General features: G+C 40.8%; 1 protein-coding gene across 2 annotated transcripts in view; it reads right to left on the bottom strand.

Moving 5' to 3' along the window:
• The window catches only part of PTPRG (protein tyrosine phosphatase receptor type G), a 572,884-nt gene that overhangs the window by 160,967 nt on the left and 385,421 nt on the right, over positions 1 to 26,496 (bottom strand). For both annotated transcript variants that reach the window (XM_069736625.1, XM_069736626.1), the window contains exon 9: positions 2,625 to 2,815. In XM_069736625.1, coding sequence (XP_069592726.1) covers positions 2,625 to 2,815 — 191 coding nt within the window. The remainder of the gene's footprint in view (positions 1 to 2,624; positions 2,816 to 26,496) is intronic.

Consider the following 26,496-nt stretch of genomic DNA (forward strand, 5'->3'; position numbering starts at 1 on the left):
AATTTTATTTTAGTGGCCTAGTGTTATTTCTTGATTCAAAACTATAATATAGATAAGACCACATTTTGGTTAATTAGCAAACATTTTTTTAAATTTCAAGAGATTGTCTACTTTTGTATGGTCTGAATTCAAGTGAAATTTCAGAGTATGTAGAAATGAGTGATTTTTTTTTTCAAGTAGAATGGAATTTTTCCAAAAAATGTGCATGTAAGGGGTGGCAGAAACTGGTGTATGCCCAACCACCCCTTTATACATGTCCTGGTTCACAGTTTGTATATTGTTGTTTTTACTATGCCATTACAAGTGTTGCTGTGTATTTCTATATTACCTTTGTGTATATGAAGTTCTAGGGAAAGTACAGTGCTAAATTTAGCCACTAGATGGGGGCACAGAGAACATTGCACTGTAGACGTTATAGGAGGAATAAGGATACTAGCATGTAAATAGTTAATGATAGGAGGGACTTGGTGGATAAGGCAGGAAGGACTTCCTGATAGATCTCAGTCATGGCTGGGTGCCCGTAGAGCGTAGAAGGGCGCGCCTTCGCCCTTGGTTGACACCATGCCACGTAACGTTATGAAGGACAAGGCCCAGTCATCTGTTATCTAGTGGATCAGCAGCAGTGGAAGCAGTGCAGCAGGGTGGGCAGTGCAGAATAAGTGGGTCTGCAGTTGCCACCAGAAGACTAAGCAGTACGGGCAGGTCATCCAGGATGTGGCAGCTTATCGCGTGGGCGGATGCCCTCAGGACTGTGACAAAGCGGTAGTGGGGGCCCTCTTAACGGATTAAGCCTGCACAGGGTTGACGCTGAGGATACAGAAGGTACGGTCCGCCCCAGAAGCAAGCTTAGTGACAGGAACAGAAAAGCAGGGAAAGTGACAGAATTGTGCACTGTGGAACCTGATGTAACCACTGTAAAGAATATGGATGTGCTGCGTACAGGAATAAGTAAAGCTGTTGTTGTTAAAGTTGAGCTGGACTGTGTCTCTCATTGTGCAATACAGTCTTCAAGGAGCCTACGGAAACACAGAATGGACCCTGATGGCGCAGAGACACAGGACGCAGGTACGCAGCAGAATGGACACTATTGTATTGTGAGGGGAGGCCAGGGTGTGATCCAGAAATTGCCCTCAGCCATGACTACCTCTTTGGCCCAACCTTACATGTATTCTCCAGAATCTGGAATGTTTTCAATTTGCTTAGAGAGCATTCAAAATAATGGCTGCACGAATAAAAAATAAATAAATTAATCACCTTACCGCTAACCTGTCCCACCACCCTATGCAGCCCGCTTTCCAACCCACTGTACTTCTTTTCACCTTCGTGGGTATTCTCTTTGGCCTCTTCACTCCAGATCCTGGCTTTCTGCTCTACAAGGTCTCTGTGCACCATGAAGTTTCGCAGCATTTCGGGATGTCACAACGCTACGATTCTCATCTCCTGAGTGATAGTACAGAGATGTCTAAGGTCTAGATGAGCCGCAAGTCAAAAGCCAAAGAGAACACGCCCAACAGGGGAAAAGAAGAGGTGCAAAGGACTGAATGGGGAACTGCAGGAACATCCACACAAGTGAGCGGGAAGCATTTTTTTCCCTTTACATCCCAGAGACCACAGAGCATAATAAGGAACTTTCAACATACATCGAATAACTTTGCTGCACATCGAATTTCCCAGTAAAGTTTATGCAATTTGGCAAATTCAAATTTTGTCAGATTCGATCATCTGCAACACCATGTATATCTACGAGAAGGAGAATCACTGCTAAACTTAATTGTACTCCTGCATCTGGAGAAGACTATGAAAATTTAAGAAATGATTATCCTGAAACCGACATCCTTAAATTAACTATATATCTTGGTACCGTGTTAGCCAGTGGATAGAAAAATATCTAGAATTGAGAGTAGGTATCAACTACTGAGGACTCTCAATTCTAAATATTTTTCTATCCTTAAATTAAAGCAGAGATGTACCACAAAAGGATCTCTTGCTCTGTTGGACCAGGTGTGTCCATGCATTACCAGGACAGCTCATGAATTTTATTAGGACTGCTATAATGCTTACGGTAATTTCCTCTGTGATGGTACTGCAAAAGAATTAACACTTGCTGACGAGTTCCCAGCACAGATTACACAGACTCTTGATGGTCACAGAAGCAGAATGCGGTGTTCAGCTTCACAATAAGACATTCCAATATAAAAAAAAGGTTGCCCATTATTGACAATCCCAATGTTTTTCTCCCCAAGAAAAAAACCCATACCTGTTCATGGGCTGGATCAAATACAGTAGAATATCTCAGAGATGAGCTACAATATTGCCCATAGACCAATGTAATAATAATAATATATATATATACACATTTATTTATTCATATTCTGGTTTTAAAGTGTAAGCCATGACCAACATTGATACAGTTTGCTAGTCAAAAGATTAATTATACGGAGGAGGCCTTTCTGGCAGAGGACCGTCTGACCCGAATTTAGAATTGCAACTAGCAAGGGAAGTCCAAAGTCCAAAAGTGGACAACTTCCATAGTAAGAGCAGAAAGAGAAGAAACTTACCCCACCCCACCCACAACTACTAACAGGAGTCCCCACAACATAAATGATTGCCCAGGATAACATTACCAGTTCCTTTTCGCTGTCATTGTCTTTAATGTATGTCTTCTCCTTTTCTTCATCATTTTTGGTCCAGCTGTAAGATACCATGTAGTTCATGATTGGAGGGTGGTAAACAAAGGTTGGCTTCTTCCAAGAAACAACTAAAGCCGTCTTGTTAACTGGTTGCACTGTCATGCTGACTGGTGGGGAGCTGCAGACTAAAAGACAAAATACATGGTTACTCTCTGGGATTTAATTACTAGAATGTCAACTATACATCAATCTGAGCCTCTTAGTTACAAGGTTCTATGGAAAGGCGGGACGCTTTACAGAATGCATCTTAAATGGTTTCCCATGTGCATGGATAACAAACACATGCTCCAGAAGAAGCCATTGTATCCTTGCTACCTCAAGAAGCCTTTGCTCATAGATGGCCTATTGTACCTGGAAATGGGCAAAAACAACAGATAAGGGAGGGTGGGGCGTCATGGGAGCAATTTTCAGAATTTAACATGTGTAACACATAGCTGTTCTCTCATGAAGTCTTTAAGGACCTCGATCATATGAGGTGGTGGAGAATGTAAAAATGGTTTGAAGACATCCATTAGCACAAAATCACTGTTCAAACCAAACACATGCACTCCGTTAGTACACCTTCACACCTACTTTTTCTACATTTCTCTCAGCCCCCACTCTTCCCTAATTGCCAGCCAGAAAGGGGCAAAAACAGGTGAAAAACAAGCAGGTCGGAAGGTGCGCTGAACTTCTCGGCCCGGCCACAACAACAGTGCACCGATGCTTGGTTTGAACAGTAATTTTGTACCAACAGATGCTCTTTGTAAAAGCTCCACAAGTGTCTTGTAGACATTGTTAGACCTTGAAGACTCTTCAGGTTAAAAAATAACACATAGTGGTATTACTGGTGAAACAGAAGCAACCTCAGGAAACTTTCGCCAAGGAAGAAAAAAAAAAGAGAAATATTATTTATCTGCACAAATAAGGACTGAAAAAGTTAGCGTTTGAGGGATACGATCTCCAGCTAGAAATTGATTTTTTTTCTTGAAAAAATTCTGTTTAATTCATAAATACACTACTGTTCAAAAGTTTATGGTCACCCAGACAATTTTATGTTTTCCATGAAAACTCTTACTTTTATTAATCAAATGAGTTGCCAAATGAATTGAAAATCTAGTCCAGACATTGACAAGGTTCGAAAAAAAGATTTTTATTTGAAATAATAATTTTCTCATTCAAACTTTGCTTTCGTCAAAGAATGCTACCTTTGCAGCAATTCCAGCATTGAAGACCTTTGGCATTCTAGCAGTTAATTTGCTGAGATAATCTGGAAAAATTTCACCCCATGCTTCGAGAAGCCTCTCCCACAAGTTGGTTTGGCTTGATGGGCACTTTTGCGTACCATACGGTCAAGCTGCTCCCACAACAGCTCAAAGGGGTTGAGATCTGGTGACTGCGCTGGCCACTCCACTACAGATAGAATACCAGCTGCCGGCTTCTTCCCTAAATAGTTCTTGCATAATTTGGAGCTTTGGGTCATTGTCCTGATGTAGGATGAAATTGGCTCCAATCAAGCGCTGTCCACAGGGTATGGCATGGCATTGGAAAATGGAGTGATAGCCTTCCTTATTCAAAATCCCTTTTACCTTGTACAAATCTCCCACTTTACCAGCACCAAAGCAAACCCAAACCATCACATTACCTCCACCATGCTTGACAGATGGCGTCAGGCACTCTTCCAGCATCTTTTCAGTTGTTCTACATCTCACGAATGTTCTTCTGTGTGATCCAAACACCTCAAACTTGGATTTGTCTGTCCATAACACTTTTTTTCCAATCTTCCTCTGTCCAATGTCTGTGTTCTTTTGCCCATATTAATCTTTTCCTTTTATTAGCCAGTCTCAGATATGGCTTTTTCTTTGCTACTCTGCCCTGAAGGCCAGCATCCCGGAGTCTCCTCTTCACTGTAGACGTTGACACTAGTGTTTTGCGTGTACTATTTAATGAAGCTGCCAGTTGAGGACCTGTGAGGCGTCGATGTACTTGTCTTGTTGCTCAGTTGTGCAGCGGGGCCTCCCACTTCTCTTTCTACTCTGGTTAGAGCCTGTTTGTGCTCTCCTCTGAGGGGAGTAGTACACACCGTTGTAGGAAATCTGCAGTTTCTTGGCAACTTCTCGCATGGAATAGCCTTCATTTCTAAGAACAAGAATATAATGTCGAGTTTCACATGAAAGTTCTTTTTTTCTGGCCATTTTGAGAGTTTAATGGAACCAACACATGTAATGCTTCAGATTCTCAACTAACTCAAAGGAAGGTCAGGTTTATAGGTTGTATAATCAGCCAAACTGTTTTCAGCTGTGCTAACATACTTGCACAAGGGTTTTCAAGGGTATTCTAACCATCCATTAGCCTTCTTACACAGCAAATACAAAGTACCATAAGAACAGTGGAGTGATGGTTGTTGGAAATGAGCCTTCATATACCTAGGAAGATATTGCATTACAAACCAGACATTTGCTGCTAGAATAGTCATTTACCACATTAACAATGTATAGCATGTATTTCTGAATTATTTAATGTTGGCTTCATTGGAAAAAACTGAGCTTTTCTTTCAAAAATAAGGAAATTTCTAAGTGACCCTAAATTCTTGAACGGTAGTGTATTTTTCTAATAAAAACAGATATTTGACAAAAGGAAAAAAATATCAAAATGTCATAAGCAGCCTGTGCAGAGACCAGTCAAGGAAAAAAAAAAAAAAGAGATTGGAAATAAACAAATGTCGATGTAAGAGTCGGTAACCACAATGTCGTAAAATGGATGCTGAATAATGAAAGCAATCAACTCAAGACAGAAAGTTAACCATGGCATTGATCACAATGTGCTAGAATGAGAACATCTTGGTCTAGAAAAAGAATGATGGCCAAGTAGGAATGAGAAAGGAGGAGAAAAGAAGGGAGAGAAATGCAAAAATAAAAGGATTTTTCTCCCTTTAAGTAGAGAAATGGTAAGTACCATGAAGCCTTTGGGCATGTCCCCCCGCATGGTTTGGGACCTGAAGAACATGTTGGCTTATATGTTGTTGTTCGTTCTTAAAGCATAGCCAATAATGTCATAACTAAAGACATTTTCCAAAATTATGTAAAATCTAGGATTTGGTTCACCTTTTTGGTGTATAGGGATAACCTTTTCCCAAAAGCTCAATATGTATAAATTATCAAACTATTGAATTAAGATACGTCTAATTCTACATTAGAATTCTAAGGGACGTCTAATTCTACATAGTCTGAGTTACGAGGGATGAATCAGAGTCCCAAAATTTGTTGCATTTCTGACAATCCCCCAAAAATATGCAAAATGGTTCACTCATGTGATGCCTCTTCCATTGGCATTGAGGAAGGTCGAAAGGAAGGTCTTTTCAGTTTTGGTTGAGTCGTTTTCTATTGAAGCGGTTCAGCTTCATTTATAGAATAATGTTTCACCCCAGTTGGCCCAAAAGACTGAAATCGAAATCTCAGGACCCTTCTTTGTACTATATTGCACCCAAAACACTCAAGTTCTTTTATTGAGGGGTCAATTAAAAAGGGACAAAGCTTAAGGTAAAGTAGACTCTGGGAGTGTCCCCAGGTTGGCTCTGAAATGTCCATAATTTGGACATTCAGATGTTGGTAGTATAAGTTCTTGTTACATAAGGTCAAGGTCACACGTTCAGTAATTGGTCATTATTTCACATCAGTATTTGTAAGCCAAAATTAGGAGTGGAACTATCAGAGGAAAAGTATCATAGAAACACGCCACCACTTCGCATTTTTCACCCACTCCTGGTTTTGGCTTATAAATACTGATGTGAAATACTGACCAAATACTGATAGTGTGAACATGGCCTAAGTGTTGAGTTGACAATCATGGTCTTCAATGATCTTCTTGAAATATAGAACTGCAGACACAACATAAGTATTATATTTGTCACCTACAGGCGGAGACGAGTCTTCTGATAAATGGTATCTATCTGAAGACTTGTGATGTGAGATACAGAGATAAGGCCATGGCCTGAGGCTACTAGTAGACATTTTCTAATATAACGCAAAAAGAAGTGATCACAGCTTATACTTCAGGCATGGGAGACGCAAGAACTTTAATTATACATATTATTAAAAGTCATGTTCAGACATATTACACCCTTGGCTGGTTGAAGCAATGCTGTGAGGTTCAGTTTTCGATCATTTCCTCGTTCTTCGAATGAGCATCTTGTCTTTAAATTTTATTACTCAAATACATCAATTCTAAATGACAAGGTGACAAATGGCGAGGAACTTCAACTCAATCTGATCCTGCCTACGAAAATGAAGAAACGAATGAATTAGACTTTGGGACTTTCTTCACTCCCTCCCGGCAAACTCTTTCACATGCTCCGGTAGACTGACAGTTTGAGATGAAATTCAGACTTTTGCATTAAAACCCATCATTTTCATAAATGATCGGCTCCTGGAAACACGAGTCAAACCAATCTTCCATGCTTCCGACACCTGCAACGCATGGTGGCCAATAACCATGTAGGTTTTCAATTTTTTTTCGCCATTACGAAGACTCAAATCTTTACGCTATATTTTTTTTAATCCAAATTCCCGACTATACAGTGTTTTTACAGGATCAACAAGAGTTTATTATGAGGCATTTCTATAACCAAGTACTTCATCCCATATCCATGGCCAAGTGAGAACCTACACTGTACTGGATAAGAAAGGGGGTAAAACAAAATACTTTGGGGTCAGCGGATGAATAATAGAGTGCTTCTAAATATTATACCAGTATTTAGGTGGCCATTCACATTAGTTTTAGGTCATTCGAATGACTAATATTTAGAGAGATGTTTCTACCTTCCCTCATGGTGGAAGAGATCAGTAAAAAAAAAGTATCTGGCTGGTGGATTTTAACATGTAAAATCTTTTTGTTCTTACGGGTGGTAAGCCTTCAACAGATTGACCACAGCGGCTTAGGCTAAGCACACACTGAATTTCGGACTACTTTTGGGAGTAAATGCTCAAGATGTATGCTCCTAACAAACGTCAGTCTGGATGGACTCAGTGGTATCCGACCACCATAGTATACACTTTACCAGGCATACATGTTTTTGTAAGTACACTCTATACATTTAGCGTTACTCACTTTTCTTCTTTCAGAACACATGCACACTGAGCCTGATGGAGGGAAAGAAAAGTGCGCAACTGACTATTGCAATAAAAAGTATACACCTACCACTAATGAACAGAGAAGAAAAACATGGCTGCATCTTCTTTTCTAAGCCGTGTCATATCTATTTGGTTGTTTCTGGTATTGCAGTTCGGCTCAAATGAAGATAATTAGGGAAGAGTTCCAATACCACACACAACCGGACGGCTGGAATGGCACGGTTTTTGAAATCCTGTTCGACTTGGGAAGTCATAAATCCATTCAATATGTAACTTTAAAAAAGCACTCTCTTGAAAGATTTTACCCTCTTAATATATTGCAATCATCATATTTTATAGCGCTGCGTAAGTACACTTTCATATTTTGCCTTTCTACCCAGTTAATGCTTCTCTTTTCTATTATTTCGATGATATCACGTGATTAAAAACAGACTAGCTGAATCCTTCTAAGCTCTATGTAGAAAGAGGAAGTCTCTTTTCCCTGCATGAGTCATTAGAACTGCAATCCTATATCACTGGCAGGAGAGGATCAGCTTTGTCAGGAGTTGGAGAGGAGGTGGAGCTAAGCTGCCAGAGACTTTGCAGTGATGTAGAATTGTAGTTCTAATGACAACTCATGCAGGGAAAAGAGACTTCATTTTACTACATAGAGCTTAGAATGATTCAAACAGTGTTTTTAATCAGGTGTCAGACCTAATGGAAAAGAAGCATTAACTGAGTAGAAAGGCAAAATGAGAAATTGTAAGTACACAGTGCTATGTAACATGATCAACAATATACAGTACAGACCAAAAGTTTGGACACACCTTCTCATTTAAAGATTTTTCTGTATTTTCATGACTATGAAAATTGTACATTCTCACTGAAGGCATCAAAACTATGAATTAACACATGTGGAATTATATACTTAACAAAAAAGTGTGAAACAACTGAAAATATGTCTTATATTCTAGGTTCTTCAAAGTAGCCACCTTTTTGCTTTGATGACTGCTTTGCACACTCTTGGCATTCTCTTGATGAGCTTCAAGAGGTAGTCACCGGGAATGCTTTTCAATTCATAGGTGTGCCCTGTCAGGATTAATAAATGGGATTTCTTGCCTTATAAATGGGGTTGGGACCATCAGTTGTGTTGTGCAGAAGTCTGGTGGATACACAGCTGATAGTCCTACTGAATAGACTGTAAATACAAGTTCAATGGCAAGATAAAAGCAGCCAAGTAAAGAAAAACGAGTGGCCATCATTACTGAAATGAAGGTCAGTCAGTCCGAAAAATTGGGAAAACTTTGAAAGTGTCCCCAAGTGCAGTAGCAAAAACCATTAAGCGCTACAAAGAAACTGGCTCACATGAGGACCGCCCCAGGAAAGGAAGACCAAGAGTCACCTCTGCTTCTGAAGATAATGCCACAAAGAGTTCTAGCAGCAGACATCTCTCTACAACAACTGTTAAGAGCAGACTTTGTGCAGCGGGCCTTCATGGTAAAATAGCTGCTAGGAACCACTGCTAAGGACAGGCAACAAGCAGAAGAGAATTGTTTGGGCTAAACAACAGAAGGAATGGACATTAGACCAGTGGAAATCTGTGCTTTGGTCTGATGAGTCCAAATTTGAGATCTTTGGTTCCAACCACCGTGTCTTTGTGCGACGCAGAAAAGGTGAACGGATGGACTCTACATGCCTGGTTCCCACCGTGAAGCATGGAGGAGAAGATGTGATGGTGTGGGGGGGCTTTGCTGGTGACACTGTGAACCAGCATGGCTACCACAGCATCTTGTAGTGGCATGCTATTCCATCCGGTTTGCGTTTAGTTGAACCATCATTTATTTTTCAACAGGACAATGATCCCAAACACACCTCCAGGCTGCGTAAGAGCTATTTGACCAAGAAGGAGAGTGATGGGGTGCCACACCAGATGACCTGGCCTCCACAGTTACCAAACCTGAACTCTAACCACAGAGTGAAGGCAAAAGGGCCAACAAGTGCTAAGCATCTCTGGGAACTCCTTCAAGATTGTTGGAAGACCATTCCCGGTGACTACCTCTTGAAGCTCATCAAAAGAATGCCAAGACTGTGCAAAGCAGTCATCAAAGCAAAATGTCGCTACTTTGAAGAACCTAGAATATAAGACATATTTTCCGCTGTTTCACACTATTTTGTTAAGTATATAATTCCACATGTGTTAATTTATAGTTTTGATGCCTTCAGTGTGAATGTACAATTTTCATAGTCATGAAAATACAGAAAAATCTTTAAATGAGAAGGTGTGTCCAAACTTTTGGTCTGTACCGTATATTAGGAGGATAATAACTTTTGTGGGAGTGCTTCTTTAATAAAATAAGGCCATACATACAACCAATAAAAATGAAGTTCCACAAATAGTGGGTTTGGGCACCAAGTCAACAAACCTTACCTAAACCAACAGTACACGCAAAATTTAGAAACCCTAATATATGTTGTATGAAACATCTCCTTTCTCCAACTTGATCAAAGCAAGCAAGACAAACTGACAGCTCACTGAAGGATCAGATTACCGCTGCTAATAGAAGTCTACGAAAAGGGTGTGGAAGAGAGAGAAGCAGAATTAAAGAAGTACAGACACATATAGACCTATGCTGCTGCTTTCTAGTAAGTGTTTATCTTACACCAGAGCTGGATTCAGAGCAACACTGCTCAGTACTGCTGCATAATACACTCCATAAGCTAAATCGAGACAGGAGAGCTGGAATATCTCATGTCTGTGTGCGCTGTATATGGGAGACATCATAGCAGCTATTCTCCACTCACTAGCTCGGAGACAACTGGGAAACTAAGGAAAAGACCTGCAGAGGGGAAAACCGGTGAAAAATATAGGATAAAAGGGGTCATATAATTATTAGCAATGGTGTTAGTCCTTATGTGCACACACATCACAGCTTATTCTGAACAGTCCCCCCCAGGAATGACAAGTAAGTTTCATTTCGAATATAAAAAGTGTTTGAAGCTGTAAAAGATTTAATAAATGAAGAAATTGCTATGCTCTTTAGTATCGGACTCTTCACCAAGGAAAATTCATTGTCTACGCTGAATATTTTTCCTGTGTCTTGCTCTCTCTCTCTCTCTTGAGGTTTCCGGCTATCGATATGCAGGAATCCGTAAGACGCGCGACTGCCGAGTACATCGCATTTCCTTGAGGTCATCCAACTAATCATATTTGAAATTCAACAGAACAAATAAAACTAATCAAATCAACTCGACAACCATACATTATTAAAATCTATTGACATTTCAGGTCATTATGGACGGCGGCGGCTGATTCATAATATATGAGCGTAATGTACACTATTACTTATCTAATGAATAAAACGCTCTTCTCTGTACGGAATCGAGATATATTACGGTTAACCAACGCGGCGGTGACAGTCTCCCGACGCGTGGATAACAGGCCGCGTTTCGAGCAGTCCCGCCAGCCTCGGTGGCTTGGTAATCACACACTCTTGACGCGTCAGTGCTAAGCATTTGCAAGTTTTAGCATACTAAGCAAGCGCTTGATAAACAGCGGGCGGACTTCATACATGGCTTGCATAGACAAGAAGCGGAGACGCGGGGAAAACGAATCATTCGCTTACTGACTACGGTCAACGAACATGCATACTGATGTCTAATGTCATCTGCAGCACTGCGTGAGAGAGACCGAATATAGGGATCAATAATATTATCGGTAAGGCGCTAGATGGCTTTATCGTAGTGGGCGGGCATAAATTACGGTACCTAGAATAAGATATTCACTTCTCTTTATAGTAGAATAAGATTGAAAATAAAAAAATATGATAAACACAAACTATTGCAAGAATTATTTAAAAAAAAAATAATAAAAAAAAATAAAAAAATAAAATAAAAATCATAAATTATAATAAGAATACTAAGAATAAAATAAAATATTTAATAATTAAAATACATAATTAAAACATAATATATAATACTAAATATATTGTATTAAAATATATAATAAAAATAAATAAAATAAATTAAAATGTATACTAAAAATAAAATAAAATAATTAAAAACAATAATAATAATAATAATAATAATAATAATAATAATTCACTCCCCAGAAAGTACATTGTGCTCTTATTCTAAAACTAAAATATATAATTAAAATACATAATTAAAATAAAATATATAATACTAAATATATTATACTCTTAATATATATAATAAAAATAAATAAATAAAATAAATAGTAAATTAAAATGTATAATAAAAAATAATAAAATAATAATAATAATAATAATAATAATAAAAATTATTATTATTATTATTATCATTATCAATTCACTCCCCAGAAAAGTACATTGTGCTCTTATTCTAAAACTAAACTAAAATCTATAATAATTAAAATACATAATTAAAATAAAATATATAATACTAAATATATAATACTATTAAAATATATAATAAAAATAAATAGTAAATTAAAATGTATAATAAAAAAATAATAATAATTTTTATTATTATTATTATTATCATTATCAATTCACTCCCCAGAAAAGTACATTGTGCTCTTATTCTAAAACTAAACTAAAATCTATAATAATTAAAATACATAATTAAAATAAAATATATAATACTAAATATATAATACTATTAAAATATATAATAAAAATAAATAAATAAAATAAATAGTAAATTAAAATGTATAATAAAAAAATAATAATAATTTTTATTATTATTATTATTATTATCATTATCAATTCACTCCCCAGAAAAGTACATTGTGCTCTTATTCTAAAACTAAACTAAAATCTATAATAATTAAAATACATAATTAAAATAAAATATATAATACTAAATATATAATACTATTAAAATATATAATAAAAATAAATAAATAAATAAAATAAATAGTAAATTAAAATGTCTAATAAAAAATAATAATAAAAAAAAAAAAATTAATAACAATAATAATAATAATAATAATAATTCACTCCCCAGAAAGTACATTGTGCTCTACTTTGTAAAATCTTATCTGTGGGGAATATACCTGAAATACACGACTGTAGTCGGTGTCAGCTTCGGTATTCTGCCATGGTTCTTTGCAAAATGCAAATCTTACAAGAGTGAACTCTTCCTTTATGACTTGATTTTTTTTTATTGTTTTGCATTTTTACCTAAATACATACTTCATACATTAAGAAATAGCTCCTTCATCTAATAGGGTTGGGGTACTTCCTTATAAAATCCATGTCACACAGATAAAATTTGAAAGAAAATAATTATATGGTCATTTTGACATGGATTTTCTAAGAAAGTACACCTTTCACAGATGTATTATAGAATGTATGCAGACTGTATAGTCAAATCCAGAGGACTATTAGTTGAGCAATAAGCACCCAAGATACATGTGATTGAACATCACCAAATAACGAATGCAACATCTGGACCTTGTAAAGTTCTACTGAAGCAAAACATTGAATACAACAGTTTTGCAGAGTGGTCATCAGTCCATAGATGTGTTGAAACATATTACAAATTATACATTTATAGAGGAGCGGAGTAGATTGCTATATAATTTTGTGGGAAATGATTCATTAGAACTAGCGATGTATTCATTTAAATCTCTGCTCACTGTGTTTAGGAGTCCGGTGGGCGGTCCTACTCAGCGAGTCATAGTGATGCCTGAATGTACTCATATACAGGGATGTCAGTCAATCACTGATTAAGAATGTAAGAAAACCCATGTAGGTTTGTAGTATGAAAATGGTCCAGGATTCGCAAATGGTCTCACGGGATCGCATAAAGTAAAAATCTCAGGAGGAGGAATATTCTTATACAGTATGCAGTGTATTAAAGTGGGCCTAAACAAATGATGTGAGGCAGTAAAAATGAACACAAGGGCTGTAGGTTTATATAAATGTATAAATGAATCTCTAGGGACAACAGCAGCTATTAAAGACAACAAAAAAAAGGAAAAAAAAACAAGAGTTGACTCATGCCCTACTGTCCACATCACTATAGCTTGAGGTGCTGCGTGAAGCTGCTGGAATTTGTTGCAAAACCATGCCTCTTGTCAAGCCCCTTTTCCTTCCCTTTACATGTAGACTAGGAAGATGGGGCTCAGTCTAAAGATGAGGAATCCTGATATCACACATAGGTGACTTTCCAGAAGCCTGCTTTCCTGTTTTTCACAGTACCCGGGTGTGACGGGGTGTACGGCAGAGCAAGAAGGGACAACAGGCCGAGGGATGATTCCACAGATTTATTATCAAGAACGCTGGAGCAACACATGCAGGTAGATCTACAGAGTCCACAATTAGTCCAGTGGAACAGGTTCGGGGGCACCTCCCGATAATCCTTATGCCAGGTAACAAAGCAATAGTCCACAATTAGTCCAAGGGATCCCAAAACAATCTCACGAACGACGAGATATGTCCTCAGCTCAAGTCTCGCCCCGTTCGCTTCCGCAGTCCCAGATGGACATGGGGTCTTGCCTCAGCTAAGAATCCCCACTCCTTCTCCTTCGAGGATCAACTCACATCTGATCTCAAAATAAGAATGGATTGTCTGAGCTCCTGGGATCCGCCCATGAAGGGTTAGGGGTTACACTTTCTATTCAATGGTTGGGTCCACCAGAAGATTCTAGACTGGTGGGCTCCAGGCAGTCTATGTCAGTGTTTTTCAACCAGTGTGCCGCGGCACACTAGTGTGCCGCGACACATGGTCGGGTGTGCCGCGGGGAACGGGAGTCAGCTGTTCTCTGTGCCGACTGTCAAGCTGACAGCCGGCACAGAGAAGCTGCAGCGCGCCGGCTCCCGGAGATCAATTGTACTCGCAGACATCTACCAGCTGCGAGTACAATTAAGGCTCTGACCGCTGGGTCAGAGCGACGCCAGCAGCGTGATCAAGTCATGTGATCACGCTGCTGACATCACTATCCGGCGCTCAGGAGACAGAAGACACTTGGTGGTAAGTGCTCCTGTGCTGTGGAGCTGAAGACACCGAAGATTCAGCGTGGGGTGGGTTTATGGGGAGTATGTGGGGGGATTTATTAAGTGTGTGGGGGGATTTATTAAGTGTGTGGGGGGATTTATTCAGTGTGTGGGGGGGATTTATTCAGTGTGTGTGGGGGGATTTATTCAGTGTGTGGGGGGGATTTATTCAGTGTGTGGGGGGGGATTTATTCAGTGTGTGGGGGGATTTATTCAGTGTGTGGGGGGATTTATTCAGTGTGTGGGGGGATTTATTCAGTGTGTGGGGGGGATTTATTCAGTGTGTGGGGGGATTTATTCAGTGTGTGGGGGGATTTATTCAGTGTGTGGGGGGGATTTATTCAGTGTGTGGGGGGGATTTATTCAGTGTGTGGGGGGGATTTATTCAGTGTGTGGGGGGATTTATTCAGTGTGTGGGGGGATTTATTCAGTGTGTGGGGGGGATTTATTCAGTGTGTGGGGGGGATTTATTCTGAGGGGGGGATTTATTCAGTGTGTGGGGGGGATTTATTCAGTGAGTGGGGGGATTTATTCAGTGTGTGGGGGGGATTTATTCAGTGTGTGGGGGGGATTTATTCAGTGTGTGTGGGGGATTTATTCAGTGTGGGGGGGGGATTTATTCAGTGTGGGGGGATTTATTCAGTGTGTGGGGGGGATTTATTCAGTGTGTGGGGGGGGATTTATTCAGTGTGTGGGGGGATTTATTCAGTGTGTGGGGGGATTTATTCAGTGTGTGGGGGGATTTATTCAGTGTGTGGGGGGATTTATTCAGTGTGTGGGGGGGATTTATTCAGTGTGTGGGGGGATTTATTCAGTGTGTGGGGGGATTTATTCAGTGTGTGGGGGGGATTTATTCAGTGTGTGGGGGGATTTATTCAGTGTGTGGGGGGGATTTATTCAGTGTGTGGGGGGATTTATTCAGTGTGTGGGGGGATTTATTCAGTGTGTGGGGGGGATTTATTCAGTGTGTGGGGGGGATTTATTCTGAGGGGGGGGATTTATTCAGTGTGTGGGGGGGATTTATTCAGTGAGTGGGGGGATTTATTCAGTGTGTGGGGGGGATTTATTCAGTGTGTGTGGGGGGGATTTATTCAGTGTGTGTGGGGGGGATTTATTCAGTGTGTGGGGGGGATTTATTCAGTGTGTGGGGGGATTTATTCAGTGTGTACGTGGGGGGGCTGGAATTTATTTAGCATGTGTGGGGCAGGGTGCATTTATTCTGTGGAAGGGGATGGATTTATTCTATCGGAAGGGGAGTGGATATATTCTGTGGGGGTGAGTGGGGAGATGGGGGTGGACACAGTAGCGAGGGGAAAAATGTGTGCTGACAGTACTGGGAGCAACGGTGATGGGATGTGTGAGGACAGTATGGGGAGTCGGGGGAATGTGTGAGGGGGGAATGTGTGAGGAGGAAATATGGAGAGAGCAAAGGGGTATGTTAGCAGGGGGGGGATGTACAGGAGGAGGCTATTAGAAATGTGTGCAGACAGTATGGGGGGATGAAAGTGTGAATGGACACATAATAGATACTGAGTAGTGTGAGGGTAACAGCCAGGAGGAGACAGTATGCCAAGTAGGAGGAGTGTAATGAAGGGGCATAGTAGAGAGACTGGGCTCTCTATGAGGGACACCGTATGAGAAGGCAGTGTGAAGTATGGAAAAGAGAGAGAGGGCAGTGTGGATGGCATGTACCATAAGAGGGACAGTGAGGGTCATATTATGTGCTGGGAATAAAGTGAGGGGCAATTATTTACTCAGGGGCTCAGCCTAGGGCAGATATTGTTATTCCGGAGCATTATAATAACACTGCTATCTTTAAGGGTGTTGTGTCGGGATGTGCTGCAGAAGACAGGAGAAGATGGAAGTCTGCAGAAACGAGCTCTGCCGGTGGATGAGAAGAGTCATCATGGCATCTGGACAAGGTGAAGATGAAAAGAAAGAGGCGACTCCACAAACAACGTCATCTATCAGGTACCTGGATGTAAATGTGTTTTTTTTGTGATACTAATTCTCATTTTTATTTGTTAGGAACATTAAAGGGGATGTCCAAGGTTGTGATGAGTCTGCAGTAATACTATGTGACTGCAGACTTCTGAATTCTCACAGTGCGCACTGCTATCATAATTCTCTGATGTTGGTGATTTACATACATGCGGTCACGTGCTGACTAGACATGTGTGGCCTCATTCAATGAAAATGAATTGACTGAGGCCGGACACGTCTAGTTAGAATGTGGCCAGAAGTATCCAAATCACATACTTGTGCTGTCATGACCGTCCACTCTGGCCACCGGCAAGGGAGAATCCTGAAAGTGTGCAGTGCTTGCGCTGTGAGAATTCAGAAGCCTGCAGTCACATAGAATGACTGCAGACTTTCATCTCAAACCTGGACGCACCATTTTGTGCCATTTTGGTTGGTGGTGTGCCTCGGGATTTTTTAAGTATAAAAAGTGTGCCGCGGCTCAAAAAAGGTTGAAAATCACTGGTCTATGTAATATGTACATTTGACTAGCCACCTGCTGTGAGGAAGAATGGTTATTCCTCCACTAGTGATGTTGACAAAGCTTAATTACATTAAGGTACCTTCACACATAACGATATTGTTAACGATATCGTTGCTTTTTGTGACGTAGCAACGATATCGTTAATGAAATCGTTATGTGTGACAGCGACCAACGATCAGGCCCCTGCTGGGAGATCGTTGGTCGCTGAACAAAGTCCAGAACTTTATTTCGTCGCTGGACTCCTGCTGACATCGCTGGATCGGCGTGTGTGACACCGATCCAGCGATGTCTTCACTGGTAACCAGGGTAAACATCGGGTAACTAAGCGCAGGGCCGCGCTTAGTAACCCGATGTTTACCCTGGTTACCATCCTAAAAGTAAAAATAAACAAACAGTACATACTTACCTACAGCCGTCTGTCCTCCAGCGCTGTGCTCTGCACTCCTCCTGTACTGGCTGTGAGCGTCGGTCAGCCGGAAAGCAGAGCGGTGACGTCACCGCTCTGCTTTCCGGCCGCTGTGCTCACACAGACAGTACAAGAGGAGTGCAGAGCACAGCGCTGGAGGACAGACGGCTGTAGGTAAGTATGTACTGTTTGTTTTTTTTTACTTTTAGGATGGTAACCAGGGTAAACATCGGGTTACTAAGCGCGGCCCTGCGCTTAGTTACCCGATGTTTACCCTGGTTACCGACATCGTTGGTCGCTGGAGAGCGGTCTGTGTGACAGCTCTCCAGCGACCAAACAGCGACGCTGCAGCGATCCGGATCGTTGTCGGTATCGCTGCAGCGTCGCTTAATGTGAAGGTACCTTTAGAGCTTAGGGCTGCAAGTATTGGGGGAAGGAGACATTGTTACAGGTGAACTCCCAGCCAAGAAAATACATATATTACAGCTAATAGAAACCAGAGAACAGTTACATACAGGGCAAAAGTACATATCATGACAATCCCTTCCCCTCCCAATTTGTGTACGTACCAGGGACCTCTACAGGTCGCTGGTTAAGTACACACAGGCAGAGCGTAACTTACATGTGGCTTCATGCAGCCACGAATTGGCATCGTAGCTCTCCCACATCATTGCCCAGGAGAACATCTGCAGGCAGACCACCCATCACCCCAACCACACATCGCCTGACCCCAAAACCAAAGTTCAGATCCACAGTGGCTGTGGGAATAGTCCTCCATTGTCCACCAGCCAGTTCAATGACAATCCCAGGTCCTCGATGGATTGCCTCAGGCCGAACCACTCGGGGATCAGCCAGTGTGAGGAAAGCCCCTGAGTCACAAAATCCAATAAGTCTCTGTCCATCCAGCACGACCTCCTTCAAGTGCTTACCTCGATGAGCAGAAGTCGTCATAGCTGCGGGTCGCACACCATAAACTCCTAGTGGTGCAACATGGGTGGGTGAGGCACTAGGCCAGTCCTCACGTAGTGGTGACACGTCGTCCTCCATGGCACTTGGCTGTACATAATTAATAATACGACTGGGTACAGGATTAATCCTCATTTGAACAGCTGGGCAGGAGGCTTGCAGATAGCATCTCTGCTGGGTCTCACTCCATCCAAGGCGTCCTCTTGGGCGAGGGGTAAGGGAACCTGGAGGCCGGCCCCCACCTGAAGGTGCTGTAGGGGTTTGAGGACGACTTCTCCATGAGCTGGCTGGGCATGAGGCCTGCAGATGCCCACAACCATAACACTTGCGCTCTGCTACTTCCTCTCCTCGTCGTATTCCAGAAAACGCAGTAGAAGCAACTGGAGGCACATTTACACGGGTATCAGCATGAGGTGGTGGCTTAGAGGAACGGGGAACAATGGGGACAGAAGAACAGGGGGCCACCGGTGTTGTGGAGCTGGTAGGCCTCTCTCCATCCTCCAACAGAACCCTCCACTGAGGCTTGATGGTGAGAGCCTCATCAGCTAGAGCTGCAGCTTCCTCCACACCGGGGAATTAATCAGCTTTTATGGGAACCTTCCGATCGTCAAGAAGAGATGTCAAGTATGTTAGGGTGGTTTCACACTTGCGTTTTTGTCTGCAGCGTTTTTTTTTTTTTAAAACGCATGCGTTTTCTTTTCCTATATTTAACATTGAAAACGCATGCGTTTTTGTTTGTACGCGTTTGGTCGCGTTTTGAAACACATGCGTTTTTTTCTGCATGCGTTGATTTTCAGAAATGCAACTTGTAGTATTTTTGAGAGGCGTTTTTTGGACCAAAAAAAACGCATGCGTTTTCATGTGTTTTTTTGGGTCAAAAAATACATTGGAGTCAATGAGGACGCATGCGTTTTTTTGTGCATGCTTTCTTTTGCGTTAAAAACGCATGCTTTTTTTATTAAAAAACCAGAAAACACACTGATATGCCACCCACCAACATAAAGGTGATAAAGGGATCCTAACCCTACCCCTAACCCTACCCCTAACCCTAAGGGATCCTAACCCTACCCCTAACCCTACCCCTAACCCTAAGGGATCCTAACCCTAACCCTACCCCTAACCCTACCCCTATTTCTGTTTATAGTGGGTTTTTTACTTTATTTTGATGATTGGCAGCTGTCACACATTTCTCAGCATGCGTTTAAAAAACGCAAACGCATGAAAAAACGCATGTAAACGCGTCAAAACGCCGCGTTTTTTTCACCACATGCAAAAACGCATGCGTCAAAAAAACGCAGCGTTTGCACGCGTTTACATGCGTTTTTTCACCATGCTTTTTTTGCGTTTTTTACCGCAAAAACGCACCCAAAAAAACGCAAATGTGAAACCAGCCTAACTCAGTCACAATATAGTCTTAAAGGGAAGCTATCATCTATCCATGACCTATTGTTTTAATCAAGGTTTGTTTGTTTATTTAATTCATATCATGATCTTTATTAAATTACTAAAATTAGTAATCTTGCAATTTTCACACTGGCCACTGGGGCTTTTTTTTTTATTTTTATTTTTTTTTTTTTAGATTTTTACTTCCTGTCCTTTCAAGAATAGTTTACAGCAGTTTCATTACCATCAGAGGCAGGATTACAGTGGCCGGTAATGCCTCTATTCACAGCTTGTAACACTGGACCCATCAATCACACTAGGCGATATCACAGCTCCCTCACCTTTCACAATGAACTTTGCACTTGTATTGAAGCATCTAACGAGCAACAAAAAAAATAGGCAGGGATGCCAACCATCCAAAAAATTCCAGGACAGTCCCAAAAAAATAGCACACTCTCCATTACTAAAATTTAAGGCATTTGTTATTTTTTTATTCTTTGAAGCAGAAGAAACGTATACAGATCATTTTGATTGTGATTCTCATCACTTTACAGCTTGCAGTAAATCCAGATAATGTCTTAATATCAGAATTATGGGCTGCAGACATGGATCCCTTATGTTTTATTATGGTTGTCTAATTTGCCCATGCCAAATATTGACTGTCTTACTTTTTTTGGTAAATTGTCCAGAAAAAAATAAAAAATTTAAAAGTTGGCAACTATGAAGCCATAGTTTAGAGCCAGTCTGTTCTTTGTGGCTAATGTGCATTTATTGTTTCCTGAAACATCAGGAAGTTAGAGCCTATAAAAAAAAAAGCCACAGTGGCCAGTGGGAAAATTGTAAGATTTCTATTTTTTTAATCTTTAATATAGAACATAATAGTAAAAAAAAAACCACCAAATATTATTTAAACAATAGGTTATTTTCTGATGATGACTTCCCTTATCAGGTCATAAGGACTCCATCTTCATTTGCATACACAAATACAATTTCTTGTCTGCTGTTATCAGCTCTTTCAAGATGAGAAGAGCTTGACAGTAGTATTCTCCAAAAGGATTATAAAAAAAGTAAAAAAAAATAAAATAAAATAAAAAAGTCCTCCCCCATGATCACTTAATATCCTTTGCTCATCTTTATTACTGAGGACCTCCAGAAACGGTTACAAACATATATGTGACAGATACAAGCAGCTCTTTATATATAGTGCACTCATGGGTTTTGATTTCCTAGCCCTTTAATTAAAGGGACAGTAAATTCTGGGATTAACAAAGGAGCAATTAGCGACTGAGAACTGGATGTTCCTTCTCTTTACTAGAGGCAAATGGGTTAAACGAGAACTTCTCTCTCGATTTCCCAAATCTCCCTTCCCAGATCTTATGTTTTCCGTGCCCTCTCTGTGAACCACGTCTGGTATTTATGCGGCTTCTACAAGAAAACCAGGGGCCTCTGATATATTTTGCTTGGGGAAATTGGAGAAACTGAAGCATGGGATCAACTCTCCAAAATGAACTTGACGCAGACACCCAAAGGGACCAAGCGCGAAGCGTTGTGTCACCGCTCTCCGTGAGACGCACCGGACGCAACCTTTTTGAAGAGGGGATTGATGGCACGGTGGCAATAACTTTACTAGGAGATATGGTTTCATTTATGTCAGGCTGGGTGAAATAGTGAACGTGAACTAAATTGCCTCTCTTGAATAGCGCTGTACCTTTCGACTTCGGATCAATAGTTGGAACGTTGCCTCTGCAGGGAAACATGTCGAAAGAAAACCCTCATGTCTAGAGTAAATGACTTCGAAGGGACAGAGGCTGCTATATTGGCTATTAGGCTGGATTAACCTGGTGCTCTAAATAGGGGAAACATTAACATCCAAGGTGCGGGCTGAAATATCCCATTTATTGATCGGAAACTCAAAAACAGAAACGGCGGCGGGGAATGGCTGCAAAAGTCATCACAAGTCCCATATTAACACCTAGTATTTTTTATTTCCTAGAATGTCCTTTTAAGTACTATGTGAACACATTACATGGCATTAAAGGATTTGTACAGGATCATGAAACTATGACTGCTTTTTTTGTTCTTCCAAAAACAGCCCCAACAGGTTGATTGTGGAATTGCAGCTCAGCCCCATTCCCTTTAAAAGATTACAGACCTTTTTGACATGGGATTTTTTTTTTTTTTACGTAGGTTAGTGGTTTAACTCAATTTCACTTCACAACCTTCAATCCTTCATATTGTGTTTGCAATTTGATCCAACTTTCAGATTTTTCTCTAGTGGGAGTGTCTCTTTCAGCAATATAGGCTGGATGTGAGCTTGGTGGGTACTGAGGTCTTCACTTGCTGATCGGAATCGGCACAGCTCCAATATTGTATTTTCCATGTGCTTTCCTCCTCGTCTAATATAATGTATTATAATGTATCTCGTATAATGTTACAGGGTATATATACTAGATTCCTCGATAGGGCGTTGATCCAGGGAACTAGTCTGATTGCCGTATGTGGAGTCGGGAAGGAATTTTTTTCCCCAATGTGGAGCTTACTCTTTGCACATGGTTTTTTTTGCCTTCCTCTGGATCAACATGTTAGGGCATGTTAGGTTAGGCTATGGGTTGAACTAGATGGACTTATAGTCTTCCTTCAACCTTAATAACTATAGTAACATAGTAACATAGTTAGTAAGGCCGAAAAAAGACATTTGTCCATCCAGTTCAGCCTATATTTCATCATAATAAATCCCCAGATCTACGTCCTTCTACAGAACCTAATAATTGTATGATACAATATTGTTCTGCTCCAGGAAGACATCAAGGCCTCTCTTGAACCCCTCGACTGAGTTCGCCATCACCACCTCCTCAGGCAAGCAATTCTCACTGCCCTAACAGTAAAGAATCCTCTTCTATGTTGGTGGAAAAACCTTCTCTCCTCCAGACGCAAAGAATGCCCCCTTGTGCCCGTCACCTTCCTTGGTATAAACAGATCCTCAGCGAGATATTTGTATTGTCCCCTTATATACTTATACATGGTTATTAGATCGCCCCTCAGTCGTCTTTTTTCTAGACTAAATAATCCTAATTTCGCTAATCTATCTGGGTATTGTAGCTATGTAGTAACTATGTAACTATGTCTAAAGTCCGTTTCTCTGCCTTCCAAGATACCGTCACTGCAGATCTGTGTACAACCCTCTCCCCTTCCCTCCTGCTATCTCTTAGGCCTGTTTCACACGTCAGTGGCTCTGGTACGTGAGGTGAGTTTCCTTACGTACCGGAGACACTAACTCACGTAGACACATTAAAATGAATGTGTCTCTGCACATGTCAGCGTGTTTTCACGGACCGTGTGTCCGTGTGCAAAACACGGAGACATGTCAGTGTTCGTGGGAGCGCACTGATTACACGGACCCATTAAAGTCAATGGGTCTGTGTAAAACACGTACCGCACACGAACGCTGTCCGTGTGCAGTCCATGTGCCGTGCAGGAGACAGCGCTACAGTAAGCGCTGTCCCCCCAGCGTGGTGCTGAAGCCGCCATTCATATCTTCTCTCCAGCAGCCAACAGCCCGCTGTTACTAAAATACTCACCCGTCTCGCTCGCTGCTTCCTCTCCTCGCCGCAGCTTCTCCTGTATGAGCGGTCACGTGGTGCCGCCCATTACAGTGATGAATATGCGGCTCCACCTCCGGGTGGAGCCGCATATTCATCACTGTAATGGGCGGCACCACGTGACCGCTCATACTGGAGAAGGTGCGGCGCGGAGAGGACGCTTCGAGGGAGACAGGTGAGTATTTTAGTAACAGCAGGCAGGCGCACAGGGGGTGGGAGGGGGGAGGGGACAGGGATCTTTATTTTAAACACGAAAAATTAAAAAAAAAAAAGATTTTTTATATCTTCTCTACAGCGAACGCTGCTGGAGAGAAGATATGAATGCCGGCTTCAGCACCAGATGCAGGGTACAGCGCTTATCTCTAGCGCTGTGTCATGCACGCTCCGTGTGGTACCCAGTCGGAACACGGCTGCCACACGTGTGCCACACTGATGTTCACGTGTGAGACTGGCCTAACAAGGAGAAAAGGGAGAAAACAGAGAGCATCAGGAGCGGAAATCATTTGCTGCAAGTCTTAACTATTTTTTTTAAATGAAGACTGTTTAAAAAACTGCTTAACTATGTGTTTATGAGTCAAATAAGCAAAAAAAAAAAATCCGGTTTGAAGGATCAACAGCACAAAGCAGGTATTCTAAACAACCTGTAGACAGGTGTTGCACTACTTTTGAAACAAAAAAGTTATTTATTTTATTTTTTATTTTTTGCTTTTTTTTTAATCCAGGAAAAACAACTTAAATTGTCATATTCCATTGAGTTTCTAAATGCATTTGATTACTTCTCTTATTAAAATCCAGAACTGTATGTGCATTACAATTCCATGAACACCACTGATCCAAAATTCTTACGGAAAGTGTAGGCATCAAACACAATACAGTAACATAGGGAAAATTTAACGACCTTTCCTTCCCCTCCCCCCCCCAAAAAAAGCCCACCTTAAAAGAGGATCAGATCAGTCACTAATTTTAATATTTTTATAAAAATATTTGCATTCCGTATGAAATGAAAATTCCGGAATAGCTTTTCCCATTATTCCTACTAGAAATAAATTGACAATTGGGCGTTACCAGTAAGGGGGACATTTCCCTGCCATTATTGACACCGTCCAATCATTCCTGACATTGGCAGACTACGTACACACCATTGACAAGGGTCATGGATCACAGTTGCCAATTTATTAATTTACTGATACATATTCAGGAGGAAAAAATAAACAAGCTATAAGAAAAGAGGATTCAGGATTGTTCGATCATAGGTAATGCTAGTATTTGGGAAAACAGAAATGTCAGGAATATTGACTTGTTTTTAGGCCGATCAGAAATTTTTGAACATACTGTATATTCTATAATCATTGTGCCTTGTGATTCGTTCTCCTATACCAACATTGCTGATGGCAGAATAGAAATATTTAAGTCCTGCCCTGTGTCCCACCCATGACTATTTTGGACAGGATTTATACAATCCACACCTTTTTTATGCCCTCGGATGACCACATTATTGCCGACATATGTTTTTGCGGCATCAGCTACTATGCTTACCAGTAATTATACTTAACAGGACTAACTATTTAAATAAGAATCTGTGTCATGTTACAAGGTCAAATAAATGGCTCAGGGAAAAAGTATTGAACACATGAAGAAATAAATGCAAAAAGCCACTTAACGTCCAGACACCAGCTGAAATCTATCAGTAATTAGAAAGCAATCCTGCCACTTAGTGAAAAATAATATCAGCTGGCTCAACCAATGGCCTATAAAAAGGTGTCTCATTACCAAGGTGCCACACAAAAAACATCTCATGAAATAAGATGAAAAGCAGGGAGCTGTGTTAAGACCTTCACAACCTTATTGTTGCAAAGCATACTGATGGAATTCACTACAGAAGAATTTCTAAACTAATGAGAAGTTCCATTGAGCACTGTGGGGGCATAACCCAGAAGTGGAAAGAATATAATTTCTGCAAAACCGGGTGCTCCCTGCAAGATTTCAGACAGAGAAGTGAAAATAATTAGCAGAAGATTTGTCCAAAAGCCAAGGACCACCTGTGGAGAGCCACAGAAAAATCTGGAATCAGCAGGTACAATTATTTCAAAGAAAATAATAAGCAATGCACTCCATAGCATGTATGCACTCTCACCATGGAAGACTCCAATGCTGAACAAAAAGCATGTTCAAGTGCATTTAAAGTTGGTTCAAAAACATTTAGACAAGCCTGTGAAATGCTGGGAGAATATAGTCTGGTCAGAGGAGACCAAAATTGAACGTTTTGGATGCCATAATATACACCATCTTTGGAGGTCGAAAGGAATTCCATATCACCCCAAAAACACCATACCAACAGTGATGTTTGGAGCTGGGAACATCATGGCGTGGAGCTGTTTTTCAGCATATGGCACTGGCAAACTTCATATAATTGAAGAAATGATGAATGGACAAATGTACAGAGACATTCTTGATAAAAATCTGCAGCCATCTACCAGAATGATAAAGATGATACAAGGGTTGATATTTTGGCAAGACAATGATCCCAAACACATAGCGAAGGAATCTCTCTATTGGTTTCAGAGAAAGAAAATAAAGCTGCTAGAATGGCCAAACCGATCACCGGGCCTGAATCCAATAGAAAATGTAAGGAAGGAACTAAAGCTCAGTTCATACAAGGAGGCCACGGGGCCTTCAGGATGTGACGAGCCTTTGTGTGGAACAATGGGGGCAAAATCACACCTGAGCAATACCTGTGACTAGTTTCTCCATACAGGAGGTATCTTGAAGCGGTCATCAACAACAAAGGCTTTTGTATGAAGTATTAAATACATTTCAGTAAGTGTGTTCAATACTTTTTCCCCTGGGTCATTTCTCATTATTACAGGTAACTTAATTTA

The sequence above is a fragment of the Ranitomeya imitator genome, chromosome 8 (genome assembly GCF_032444005.1).
Source record: "Ranitomeya imitator isolate aRanImi1 chromosome 8, aRanImi1.pri, whole genome shotgun sequence".
NCBI classification, from domain to species: domain Eukaryota; kingdom Metazoa; phylum Chordata; class Amphibia; order Anura; family Dendrobatidae; genus Ranitomeya; species Ranitomeya imitator.